The sequence below is a fragment of the Centroberyx affinis genome, unplaced genomic scaffold (assembly GCF_046629955.1).
Source record: "Centroberyx affinis isolate AG114_WGS23_722 - 3 ecotype Tasmania unplaced genomic scaffold, CSIRO-AGI_Caff_v1 ptg000965l_1, whole genome shotgun sequence".
In the NCBI taxonomy this organism is placed as follows: domain Eukaryota; kingdom Metazoa; phylum Chordata; class Actinopteri; order Beryciformes; family Berycidae; genus Centroberyx; species Centroberyx affinis.
This window is the reverse complement of record NW_027279536.1, coordinates 23,416-35,863: the sequence shown is the minus strand read 5'-3', so window position 1 is coordinate 35,863 and position 12,448 is coordinate 23,416. Positions and strand designations below refer to the sequence as shown.

General features: G+C 44.7%; 1 protein-coding gene across 2 annotated transcripts in view; it reads right to left on the bottom strand.

The window, feature by feature from the left end:
- Positions 1 to 200: 200 nt before the first annotated feature.
- The window catches only part of ide (insulin-degrading enzyme), a 32,402-nt gene continuing 20,154 nt past the window's right edge, over positions 201 to 12,448 (bottom strand). For both annotated transcript variants that reach the window (XM_071522184.1, XM_071522185.1), the window contains exons 17-25: positions 12,032 to 12,152; positions 10,462 to 10,553; positions 9,100 to 9,211; positions 6,734 to 6,901; positions 5,575 to 5,847; positions 4,580 to 4,641; positions 3,269 to 3,341; positions 3,087 to 3,154; positions 201 to 2,440 (exon numbers count right to left, since the gene is read on the bottom strand). In XM_071522184.1, coding sequence (XP_071378285.1) covers positions 2,345 to 2,440; positions 3,087 to 3,154; positions 3,269 to 3,341; positions 4,580 to 4,641; positions 5,575 to 5,847; positions 6,734 to 6,901; positions 9,100 to 9,211; positions 10,462 to 10,553; positions 12,032 to 12,152 — 1,065 coding nt within the window. In that variant the 3' untranslated portion in view covers positions 201 to 2,344. The remainder of the gene's footprint in view (positions 2,441 to 3,086; positions 3,155 to 3,268; positions 3,342 to 4,579; positions 4,642 to 5,574; positions 5,848 to 6,733; positions 6,902 to 9,099; positions 9,212 to 10,461; positions 10,554 to 12,031; positions 12,153 to 12,448) is intronic.

Sequence of the window (12,448 nt, the reverse complement as noted above, 5' to 3'; positions counted from 1 at the left end):
GTGAGCGAATTTCTACCAAAGGTATGCTGCTGCTGCTGCTGCTGGTTGTCTTTGGGTTTTGACCACAAAAGGGAATCGAGCCTTTTCGCATAGTAGCGACTGATGAAGAAGCCCCTTTTGGGATCAGACTTAATTAAAATCCATTCCAATGGTTTTGATCTGGTTGTGAGACTTAGTAAAATGCTGGAAAACATTGAAGAAGCTTTTGATAACTGCATTAACATGAAAGATTATTCCTTATTCCAAGAAAACTGAAGATTTTAGAGCAATTACCTTCATCATTCCTTCAAAAACTATGCAGCATTAGATAATGAACAATGGACTAGGCCTGAGAGAGAAGGTATTTGGGGGGGGGGGGAAGGAAGAAAAAATAAATAAATAAAAAGAATCACATAAATCTGATTTTGGCTGTTTGGACAGAGTGGTTGGCAGCTCCAGCCAGCAGTGGTAGAACTTGGCAAGGCTGGTTAGCACCTGAGAGAGCAGGCCATGCTTACACGGCTCGGACATGACTATCCATGCATCACCAACCGCTCAGAGGGGCACAAACCTCTCCACGGTTTAGGCTGGAGGGAAGCTGGAGCCTGGGAACGCAGTGCGGATACAGCTGCTGTAGCATGCTACTCAACAGTGCAGAGCAACACTTGATTTGGAGTCGCACTGTTCCCAGGTCCACGTCATTAAGTTTATTGCTTAGTGAGAGAAGTGCATATATTCAGGAAAAATCCAGCAAGCCTGAAGCTTTTCTTCAACCCCTTAAGACATCAACATGAAATGTTTAACACGATCTTTTGAGAGAGAGAGAGAAGGCTAGCTGCCTTTTAGACGTGTGCTGTAGGAGCCACGTGGATCATTTGATTTTGCAGGGTCCAGCATGTTTCGGGGAGGAGACTCGGCAGCACTGGGCTCCGGGTCTGACCCCGAGCGGCTCGGTGCAGCTGGCTGCTTGGCAGACTCTTTGGACAGCACAGTCCACGCTGCTGAGCGCTCCCACTGCCCAACACTGCCAAGCTGGACAGCCAGATACAAACCAACTAAAGCCCCCTAGAAAGGCACAAGCTACAGCAAGTCTCAAATACAGACAATGTAAGAATAGTGACGATCTCACGAGAGCCTACGAAATGGAAATAAATACATACTGTATTGATCTCTGCAGCCATTAACTCCTATATGTTTGTAATAAAGAAAATAAAGTGATGAGAGAGAAGAGGCAATATAAGGATTACACTGCTCACTTCGTGGCTGAACAAAGTACTAATGTAAATGACATTGGACAAATAAAATTCTTTATTTTTAACCAATCGCTAATAAAATCAAATGTTAAAAAAACTAAAATATGGAGGTACCCCTGAGATGATGTCCAGATAATACATATGCATGTTGAAAAAAAAATAATAAAGTAAAATAAAACAATTATCATGGGCATGGCTCTCCACCGATTAGCAATTTAAAACAGCTCCTCAAAGGGTCCCAACATTTTACCAGTTTACAAGCAAAAAAACATTTCAGAACCTGCGAGGATTAAAACCAGAATTATAAGGCAGATATTCTTCAGAAGTACATCAAATTTGAATAAAATATTCCGTTCAGACCGAGCGTGTCTTTTGCGATAGCGGTTTTTCGGTTGCCTCCAACAGTTACATGGCGAAGATCAAACGGTCCAGCGTGTGTCAAATAAAAAGAAGAAGAAGAAGACCTTCATGGAGCTACTGCCCTTAAACCTCTACAGCCTCCAGTCCATCACAATAAACCGACAATTCATTCTCAAAGCAGCACGTCTCTGGATAATTCAAAATTAAAAAAAAAAACACTTCTATTGTGAAGCATCTGAAGTATACTTGCACGGGTTTACAGAGATCTGGCCCTTGTTTTTTTTTTTTTTTAAATTCGGTACTATTTCCTCTACAACAGCCTACACAGTATTTGTGAATGCGTGTGTGTGTTGCGTCTCCTTTGAGAGACTTATACATGGAGGTGAGTCTGGTGTGACCTCTATCGTCATCATGGCTAAGTCCACAACCACGGGCTAAAGTGGGTGATTCAAACACGCGCGTTTTGTTTTTCCAAGCATCTCCTCTAAGTGGCTCCAGCCTGCCACACATACACACACACACACACACACACACAGAGAGAGAGGCACTCACGCAAATACACACACGCACGCTCATGCAGGCTCAGTCAGATGAGTGTGTTCCTGACGGGAGGGGGTTAGGTGGCGGTGGTGGTGGTGGTGGGGTGAGGGGACAGAGCGAAGGGGCCCCGGTTGACCCCTCCCCCCCTCCCCCCCGCTTCCCACGGTGCTCCCATGCTGCTCTGGGTCCCGTCCCCGCCGGGGCCTTTTCGCTCACAGTTTGGCGGCCATGAAGTTGATGTGCGGCTTGGCCAGGGGGAAGAGAGGCAGGCTCCTCTTGAACTCCGTCATGTCCTGCACCAGCGTGGGCTGAGGAGAGACAGGACGGGTCGTTAAGTCTGAACACCATTCTGCTTTTTTTTTCTTTGGGAAGAAAACGCACTGCCTAAACTGCACTCGGTGCTGATAAAAATAAATAAAGCGAGTGACACGCACTTTGTCTCCATAGCGACGGGCTGCAGCGGCCGACACTATCAGTACTTTCTGTCCAACTCTCAAACCCTTAGCAGAAGCTCCTACAGCACAGCCCATATGCTCATATCAGTGACAACTACTGCTCCATTTCTCCATTCTCACTCTGGTTGTGTGTCGCTGTAAACTGTCAGCATGAAACCCCGCCTCTTCTAAAAAGTTGAGACGGCAACAGAGAAGAGCGAACCCCCTTTTAACCGAGATAGCGCAGAGTCGCCCTGTTTGTCCAAATGAAATTCTGGTGTCGGGTCACTGGCGGGGGAACCTCCTCCACCCACACGAAGTGACTAATCGAAACTTGAGAGTGAAATCCAAAGCTGTCTCCTAAACAGCAGCGAGCAGCGCTGTGTGAAGCATCACAGATCGGCCGGGTTTTGTAAACATGAGCGTGCTGTGTGCAGTTTACTGACTTCACCTTACAGGATTTCTGGGTGTTTTAAGTTCAAATTTTTCAAAACAGTTCAATAAAAGAGCGTCTCGTTACCTGTGGCAGGGACGGGGCCGGGGCCAGGTTGACATCGTTCTGGGCGGGGAACTCTCCCACGACGGGACCTGGCAGAGAGGACGACCGGCTTGCTGGTTAATCGGACACACAGTGAACCCACTGGACCAGTGAGACTCTTATGAATGACAATAAAAACTCTGACAAATCCCGAGAATACTTACAAGAATCCATCTCCCTGGACAGGACGTGCACGGACACCTTGTGTCTCTTGGGGGCGTCGATCGCCAGCAGCTCCTGCGAGGACACACACACGGGACAGCTGGGATGACGCATAGGAAGAGGCAGGGGTCCTAGACATCATCGCTAATGACTTTCATTTCTATGACCCGATATTTGTCAGCGTCTATGTTCAAATGTTTGTGTTGAATAACTTATTTCAATTCCCAGGTTACTGAACAAGTGGTTGATGTAAAAAGAAGAGAAAAACACATTTCTAAAACCTTTTCAAAAATGTGTAATTTTCCTTTTTCCAGGGCCTGAAACAAAACTTTCCCCAATTCCATGACCTTTCCAGGTTTTCCCACCTCAGTAGAAACCCCCGGAGAGGTCATTGCATCCCAGTCAAAGTCTCTGGAAGAAGGATTATATTATGCTGAAGATTTTTGCTCATTTGCATTCAGACAGAGTGAATTCCGGGGGAGCGAGAAATAAAAAAAAAAAAAAAAAAAACCCGTCTTGTGCGATCGCCGCCGATACGACATTAGAAATGCATTAGGCTTATTCTGCATGGGGCCTGTAATGGCTTCTGCGGGGCTGAGATAATGCCAATTCTTTCAGCCGGCCGCGTCTCCTTGGCCCTTTATCCCCCCTTGAAACGGGCGGGCTGGCTGTGATGCAACCTGTCATTACGGCGGTTGATATGCTGTGAGCGTCCTGTGTCAGTGTCACCTCCACGCTATGAATAGAAGCAGGAGGCAGGGGAGGAGATGAAAGCTAGGGAGGGCAGACCGAACCCAGACACATTACGCACGCAAAACCGCGTGGGCCCGGATACGCACGTGCACACACACACACACACACACACAGATTTAGCATTAGACCGATGTGTTGGTTCGCTGATATATTGGGCCGATACTGGACTTTTATTAAAAACATGATTTCGTCAAGTCAGTGTCATCCACTTCTGATATGATGGATATGATGCAGTTTGATTGATTACATATTTATTGATCAACATTACACCAATTTTCAATTGGACGCCCTTGAACTGAATTGATTCTAAAGCAACATTTTCATGTTATTATTATCACCATCTCCCTGTGTTTCAATGGAAGGTTTTAGTGTCTAATCATCTAAATATCTAAATGTCTGTCTAAATGCTGTTTCAAAGGTTTTTCCAGTCAGCCAGGAATAAACCTTTTTGGGAAACAGTGAATACTTACATTTATGGGATATTTTGGCATGAAAATGTAAAGATATTCAATATCATCATGAAGAGGCATTGGATAACATAGAGAAGTTGTGCTACTCACTCTGTAGAACTGCATGATGTTGTCTTTTGTCAGAGTCTTCAGGTAGGCCACCTCAATGTTATCTGTGAAACAACAAGGAACACTTATTAAGGAGTTAACATCATCAGTTTTAGGCACATCACTATGCTCAAATCCAGAGGCGAGCGTTTGAAAGAGGGGCTACACTGAATACAAAGCAGGTTAAAGAGATGTAAAGGAATGTTTATATCCGAAGGTGCTTCCAAAAAAAGCCAAGGAATCCTTACAAAGCCTTTATTGGTATAAATAGTTTATTTCATGGCTGGCCTTTGCAGTAAAGGCTTTTTAACTGAAGCACATTAAGCGTTTTTGGCTTACTTTATTTAAAAACAGAATCTAACCTTGACTCCAGTAAGCACCTCTTTTTGCACATTTTAAAAATGATTACTGAAGCAAAGCACGAAGCAAGGGCACACTTCAGCTTCCCCTCTCAATCTGCTGCACTAAATGTATCTTCTAGCTAATGGCAGCTCTACCCTGCAGACGGCCTGTGGAGCAGGCTGCGGGTGAGGCTTGACTAATGACTTGTGCTGTAGGTTTTTCTGTGCCCTTGGTGTCGAGTGTGTTAGCTGCCCTCGCTCTCCTCTCCTCTCCTCTCCTCTCCTCTCCTCTCACAATGCTAGTATCAGTAATCACCACCCCTCCCTTGGCAGCCGTTCAGCGTGCCATCGCTCAGGGCTTTAGGCAGATTACCAGTGAATCAGGCCCATTACAATCCATAATGGCACTCCGGAGAGTGCTGGGAAGAGAGAGGTGTGCTATGGTTGCAGATTATTCCAGGCTTTAATCGATGCTAATTTGTGCGTCTCTGAGCAACCGACCTCCTCTAGCACTGCCCCAAAATATCTATAAATCTCCAGAACTTATATTTGACATATTGTGTAAACACAAGCTCTTCATGATACTAGAAAGGGTTTAAATATCCTGCATTTGGACGAGTTACCAGTGGGGTGATGTGAACAGTCGGGAGGCCTCACCTCTGTCGAAATTATACTGCTGGGAGATGATCTCTCCCCAGTACTTGGCGCACTCGGCCGCCAGCTTCTTGGGCTTGTCCAGGCGGCGGATGGCCAGAGCCTGGATGTGTTTCTGGAAGGCCTCGTCGCTCATCTCCTCCACGGACTTCTCCATGGTGCGGAGGAAGGCCTCCACGCGGCTCTCCAGGTAGTGGGGCGCCTTCTCCGACTGGATGATGAAGCGCAGGCCCTGCACCCCGTTGGCCCGCCGGGGCCCGCTGAACACAATGTAGCCTGGGGGGGGGGGGGGGGCGGAGGGTGGAGGGTGTAAGAGCTCAGCAGAAAGATGAGCTACTGTATTTTGTGCAGCAAAACTGCGAGAAACCAGTTCATTCTCAAATATTAACTCCATAATCACATATATGCATAAGCCATCCTCTCTTAAGTTATTTGCAAAGCACATTTTTACAGACAATCTTTTATAGTGTTTGTTTTTGTTTTATTCTTTTGTAACCTTCATATTAATTTAGGTCTGGCATTTCTTAAAACATACTTTTATAAACTTGCCTTTATGCAGTTGCTTTTGATCCTGCTCATTTTTAATATTTTTGTGTTGTTCCAGCTAATTTCTTCAATGTATTATCTTCCTTTTGTTTTTGGCTTAAGCTTCTCATTTTATCTCCTCATTATGCATGTTGCTTTTCTTGTTTTTATGTCTTCTTGTAAAGCACTTTGTAAACTCTTAAATCTTTTAGATAAGCGCTATATAAATCAAGTTTTTTTTTTTTTTTTAACCACAGCGCCATTGCCATGGCAATGTGGTGATCAAGAGGAAATTCAGTTCAGTCAGTCAGAGTGAGACACTTCACTCCTGTATACATGCTATTAAACTTGAGAAAATAATTGTCACGACATCACGTCTGCTCTGAGCGGCGTGTAATTAACAAAAGCAAGTAAAAGTTGTAGAATTGTGAAAATTTAACCAACTATGAATCTTCACACATTAGTTGCACATTTTCACACAACTCCCACAATCCTTCTCTCATATTCAGAAAGAACGGTAAGTCATCGCCACAAATCTGACAAGGGCCTATAGGACTCTGTACTTGTTATTTTTAGTTGTTATTAGCTTCAGCTTTTCACTTTGTAACTGTGTGTTGACAAGTGCTCATGGGCTCACCCAGCTGTTCTTTGGTGCGCAGGGTGTTGAAGCACGGCTCGGAGATGATCTGACAGAACAGCTCCAGCAGCATGTTGTCGTGGGTGGTCTGCATGTCCGTCTGGTAGTAGATCTCGATGCCACAGTTGTTGTGCACCTCGTTCCTCTGCTGGTAAACATACCAGCCACCTGAGAGGCAAAGATATCAGAGTTTAGTTTTAAAAAAATATATGCATATCCACTTGCGTTACTGATGAGGCTCAACTTCAAACTTCATGTCAATTCCATCAGCTGATGAGGACGATATGGAAACGGGATTCTCACTTTGGGCCTGAAAACTCCACTTGCATGACAATTGGAGACTAAAGGCAGTAATAGACTGGAAGAATCTGACGCATGTGTTCAAATTTTGGTTTGATTTTAGAGCAACAGAGGATGAAATTTTTTTTAGAATTCTAGAATTGCAGTGACCATTGATCTATTCTGAGGTAAAATGACTTATAATGGTGATACAGTGACAGCAAACTAAGCAGGTACTTAAGCTTGTAGCATTCAGTCGTTCATTCAGTCACATGTATGTACAAAATATCAACACTGTATAGCCTTGTTGTCTCCTAGCTTGTCTGCAAATATACGAAGCAGATTGTAGACCAGGTCATGGAACAGAAAATAAGATATGGTCATCCTTCCTGGTATGTTTATGCATCATTTTTCATTCAGATTATAAAGATTATATCTATTTAAAGACAAAGATTATAATCATTTAAATTAACATATTTTTTTCAAAAACAATCATTCTATGACTGCATGATTCATTTTTCATCTTGTTATCTACAAAGATGACTTATCAAGCAGTGCAATGGTTTCAAATAAACTAATAATTTGTAATAAGTTGTTGATTCTGGCAAGCCTGACTTGGCCTTGCTGAGGAAAAGAGGCCATTGAATGTTAAGAAGAACTGATAGCCAACATCTAATGCAATGATTGTGTGGAAACAAGCTAAAAAATATTTTCAAATAGATTCCTCTTAAGTGACCCATTTGTAAATTCCCCAATGATCCATTAATTCAGAGAAGCTATGAAAAAAAAAAGGTTGCCATCTGGAACAGACTTCCACATAATCCATTCTAAAAGAAGGGCTTTCTATGCATAATAAAGTCTTTCAACAAAGCACTCAATGAATAATCAATACCCTGTAAAGTAACCCGCAGAAGTGATGCATGCAAAACTGATGAGCTGGTTGAAGTGTAAATATGCAATTATACCTGTGCTGTTTGCTTAAGGCACATATGAGTGTTAATACAGTGCGGTGGGAGAGTTCAGACAGAGGACAGCCGTGACACTCTCCAGAAAGGCGGAGACAGCCTACTTAATGCCAACATCTCCCTTTTTTTCTGCTGAGTGGCTCCAAATTGGACGACTGAAGCTTTTCATTTTTCTTCTGAGCAGAACGCGGAGGAGGGTTCCTTTTGGACTCTCAGCTCCGGTTTGTTTGAGTTTATTGTGATCAAGCGGACTCTGAATGGAGGAAGCACCAGTTGAGGCTGGGTAATGCCTTTATGCTGACTGAGCACTCTGGCTCTGTGCTGAGGCACTGGCATGTCAACAGTCCTCAGCGTCTCCCCTTGGGTTCTCCCCGACATGTCAAAAGTTCTCAGAGAAATTAAACTTGAAAAAGGAATATAAAAAAAACATTTTGGGCAAGTCACCATCACCGCAAAAACAGCTACCGATCCTCTTGAACAACAGCAAGCTGCACAACGCATTTCTTGAAGAAAGATGAAAGTGTGAACCGGTCACCGATTTATGTGAACCCTCGGCTCTAAACCTTTAAGCTGGGGGGGGGGGGGGGGGGGAGTGGTGATGTGTTACTTGGCCAGTCAGTCAGCCAGCAAGCCAGTCAGTCATTCAGTAAGCCAATATTGTGTTTACATCCCTTAAGTCCTTCTCCTGTACTGCTGCTCTGCGTCTGACTGGCGGGCTTGGACGCGGTCCCGGAAAATCCCTCCGTGAGACACAGGACGTCTCCAGGTGGCCCCAGACAGCTCTGCTTTTCCTCTCCACATCGCTCGAGTTTCCTAATGTAATCAGGAGGGCAGCGCAGGTGCTTCGCTCTGCGTGTGTGTGTGTGTGTGTGTTCGTGCATGCGTCCGTCTGCTTAAGGGAAAGTGTGTGCGCATTTTGCCCAATGACGTCCACTTCCCCTCGATGAGTACTATGTTCCCCCGAGGGAAATGAGGGATGTTGAATTCACTCGAGTCATTACGATGACGAGGTCAGGAGCGCCGGGCGAGGGCCCTTCTGCCCGGTCGCCATGGAGACTAGGCGGATGGATGTTAAGATAGCTTAATGGGCGGCGGGGTGGGTGAGCGGGGTACGTGACCTACCGTCCGGAACCTGCACCTCTCGGTAGCGAATCAGCTGGCTGGGGAGGAGGGGCTTGGTGTGGGCGTGCTCGATGAGCTTGTCCTCCACCATCTGCATCATGCCAAGAGCAGACTAGAGACAGACAGGAGGAGGGAAGATAAAACAACAGCATTTTAATCCACAAAATTAGAAAAACAGCATTTTTAAAGGATAATTCCACCCTCTGATACACTTACATTGTTATATATCCTCAATCTGTGATGTTCAAAGCAGATATAGTGTCATAATTTACCCTTTGGCTGCACCCACTGCCCCTCAACCTGCCTCATCTACTTCTACTTCAGGTATTGATTTCCTACATTTCCTTCAATGACTTTCAACAACCCTCCCCGACAACGGATGTGGGCTAAATATTGGATACTTGGTTTTCCACCCTCAATAACTTGTAAAGAAGTAAAAGCACATCAATAAGTATATTTGTGATTACTGGAAGAGGGAGTACAATTTACAGCTACCTTTTTACAATATTTTGAGTTCATATGGGAAACGAGCTATTAGAATTTGAATGTGTTCATACATAAGTAATATTTTGAAAATTGTTCTTCCTCTTTCAGTAATCACAGATATATTCATTAATGTAATTTTTTGTTGTTTTTTCCTATTAAACACCATTGTAGCGGTCACATTGCCTATGTTTGGGCGGTTATCCATGGGAATAAGAAAAATACACCACCAAACAACAAAATGGACGGAGAAATGCAAGGTATATCACCAATACTGTTAAAGTGTTAGGATGGGTCTTTCCTTTAATTCTTTTGCTTTGCGGCCATGTCCATATGTCTACCTTTCTCATCAGAACATGGCTGCCAGAATCTTATCTATCACACCTTATATAATAAAACTTCTCTGGCTGTCTGCGTGGTCAGTGCTCTAGCTCTAGTGTTACAGGAGTCTGTGCGCACTGAGGCTCTGTGATGATGAAATGGATCATTGCTCCCATTGGTGAAGCGAATTCTCTCTCCAGCAGACTGTGACGCTGTCATCATTACGAGGCATAAGGCGGGCGCTGTGACAGCTGGGACCTCATAAAAAGTGTGATTTGATCGCAGAATCTTATAAGGGGTTTTAGACGGTCACTCTCAGTGACGCTACTGCGAGGCCAGATAAAAGGATTTTGAGGGGAGCAGGAGGAACCTCGCGACGAATAAAAGGCGCACTCTATATTCACAGAGGAAAAGGCACACTTTTTTAACCCCAACTTATAGCCTAGATATGGAGCAAAAGCTGCAGTATTGTGAATTTGCAAATCTGTCAAGGCTGAGAGCTAACAAAATTCTAATTCCCATCTGCTGGCAGTAAAAAGGTAGCGACTTCAAACAAACCTCCTTGGTGATGTTGCCATGGAGAAGGGCTTCAATATGTAACCGTGACAATAGCTGAGGTATGAAGGCCTTGAGGCGTGGGAGAGTGACATCTGGAATACAGATTACAGACAACAGCAATCAATCACAGAGCAATTTCCCTGCCCGCTATCAAGACAGGACAGAATCAATAAAGAAAAAAAAAAAGGCACAACCGGCGTGTGTGTGGGGCGCTGCCGTCGCATAGCATTCCTGTCACGAACCAGAAAACAGTGGTAACACAGACAGGCATATTCATGCAAACCTGGTTAAACACACGCTTACACATACACACACACATACACAAATAACAAGTCTGTCTCAATGTAGGTTGGCCAATCTGAATTCATGCAATGTCTGACCCAGATTCAAGGATGAGCTACTACAGGGGTACACACACACACACACAGTCTATGATTTATCTAAATGACTGTTTGTCCAGAGCCTCACCTATACACTAAACTAGGAAACAAGAGACAGAAAGTGTCTCCTAGACCCCAGGGAGGGGGCAGTGGGAGGCTAAGGACATCGATAAGGGACCAGGCCGCGGTAATTGGAGGCCCTGGTGAGGAGTTGTTACTGGGCTACAGGCCTCGACCCGGCAGGTTAATTGAGTCTCATGTGAATCCGAGGATAGTCTGTGTAAGCTCCATGGTGAAAATATAACAAGCTGCCCTTCAGGTTCCAGACAGGCACTGCGGAGAGGAAAGACTGCAGCTAGGGAGGCATCTGCTGGAGCACGGCCTCAGCATTCAAATGAGGATTGGAGGTGGGGAAGAGAAAGCGGGGGGTGGGGGGAGGAGAGGACAGGGAAGGTGAGAGGAGAGAAAGAATAGCCCTCGAACGACTGCGCGCCAAACCCTGCAACTTTAGCCCAGGAGCTCTGGGAAGCCTGGAACTAGAGCACAGGGGCCAAATGTCTTGCTGTGTTTAAACTGAGAAACAGTAACTATAGTGACAAGCCAAGGGACACTAAGGTATCCTGCCTGATACAACTAGCTAGGTAGGCTTTTAGTAAGCTTATGTAATGCCAAGTCACTGTTAGAGTTAGCTATATAACATAATTATAATAAAAGCATCCATTGTGTGTGAGTAACCAAGTTTTAAATTAAAACAAGTGAGTAACCAAGTTTTAAATTAAAACGCTAAATCTACTCACAATACCTGATTCTATAAATTAAATAGCACTGGAAACAGGTAGGGTGATACATTTCTATGAAAAATGTATATTCATTAATTAGGCCGTTAAAATTATTCTTGACAGGTCATTTCTATGGTTCACTAACCCCTGGCAGGTGAGCCAAAATGTTAATTTCCGATACTGCCTGCACATTTACAAAAGCAACACTAGCTCAGCCCTAGCGAGCAGAGGGGCTTGAGTATGTGTAAACTCTACATAAGCCTTGCCCAGTACAGTGGAAAAAGAAACCCTGGAACTAGGTTCAAGCAGCAGGTTCGGCCCACAGTGGGAAAGAGGCTAATAAGCGCAAGGGATGGGAGTTTGAGTCACAAGGGGAGAGGAAGAGAGAGAGAAAAAAAATAAGCATCTCACCATCCAGAGCCTCTCTGAGCTCGTCTTTGGTCCAGGCAACCTCCGTCATTAGCAGACGGAGGTAGTACATGGCGTGCTGGTGAGGCTGCTCAGCTCTGAAGTTGTTCAAAGACCTCATGTACTGGAGAGGGAGAGGGAGAGAGACAGAGAGAGAGAGGGGTCAAAGTCAGTTCAACACCAACACTGTATGAGCCGAGGCTAAAAAGACCCAGTATCTCAGAACTGCGGTCCCAAGGGAAACATAACCAGAGGGCTGCTGCTGCTTTACTGTTCTACTGTACTGTTCTGCGTTTAAAAGGCAGAGTGTAAAATGTTCTGAATGTCTACGGGTTTATGAACACAGTTGTACGGTGAATCACTGAAAGTCATGTGATTGATTTGTCATTATCAGTTTTCATTGATGCTGGGAGAGTCAGA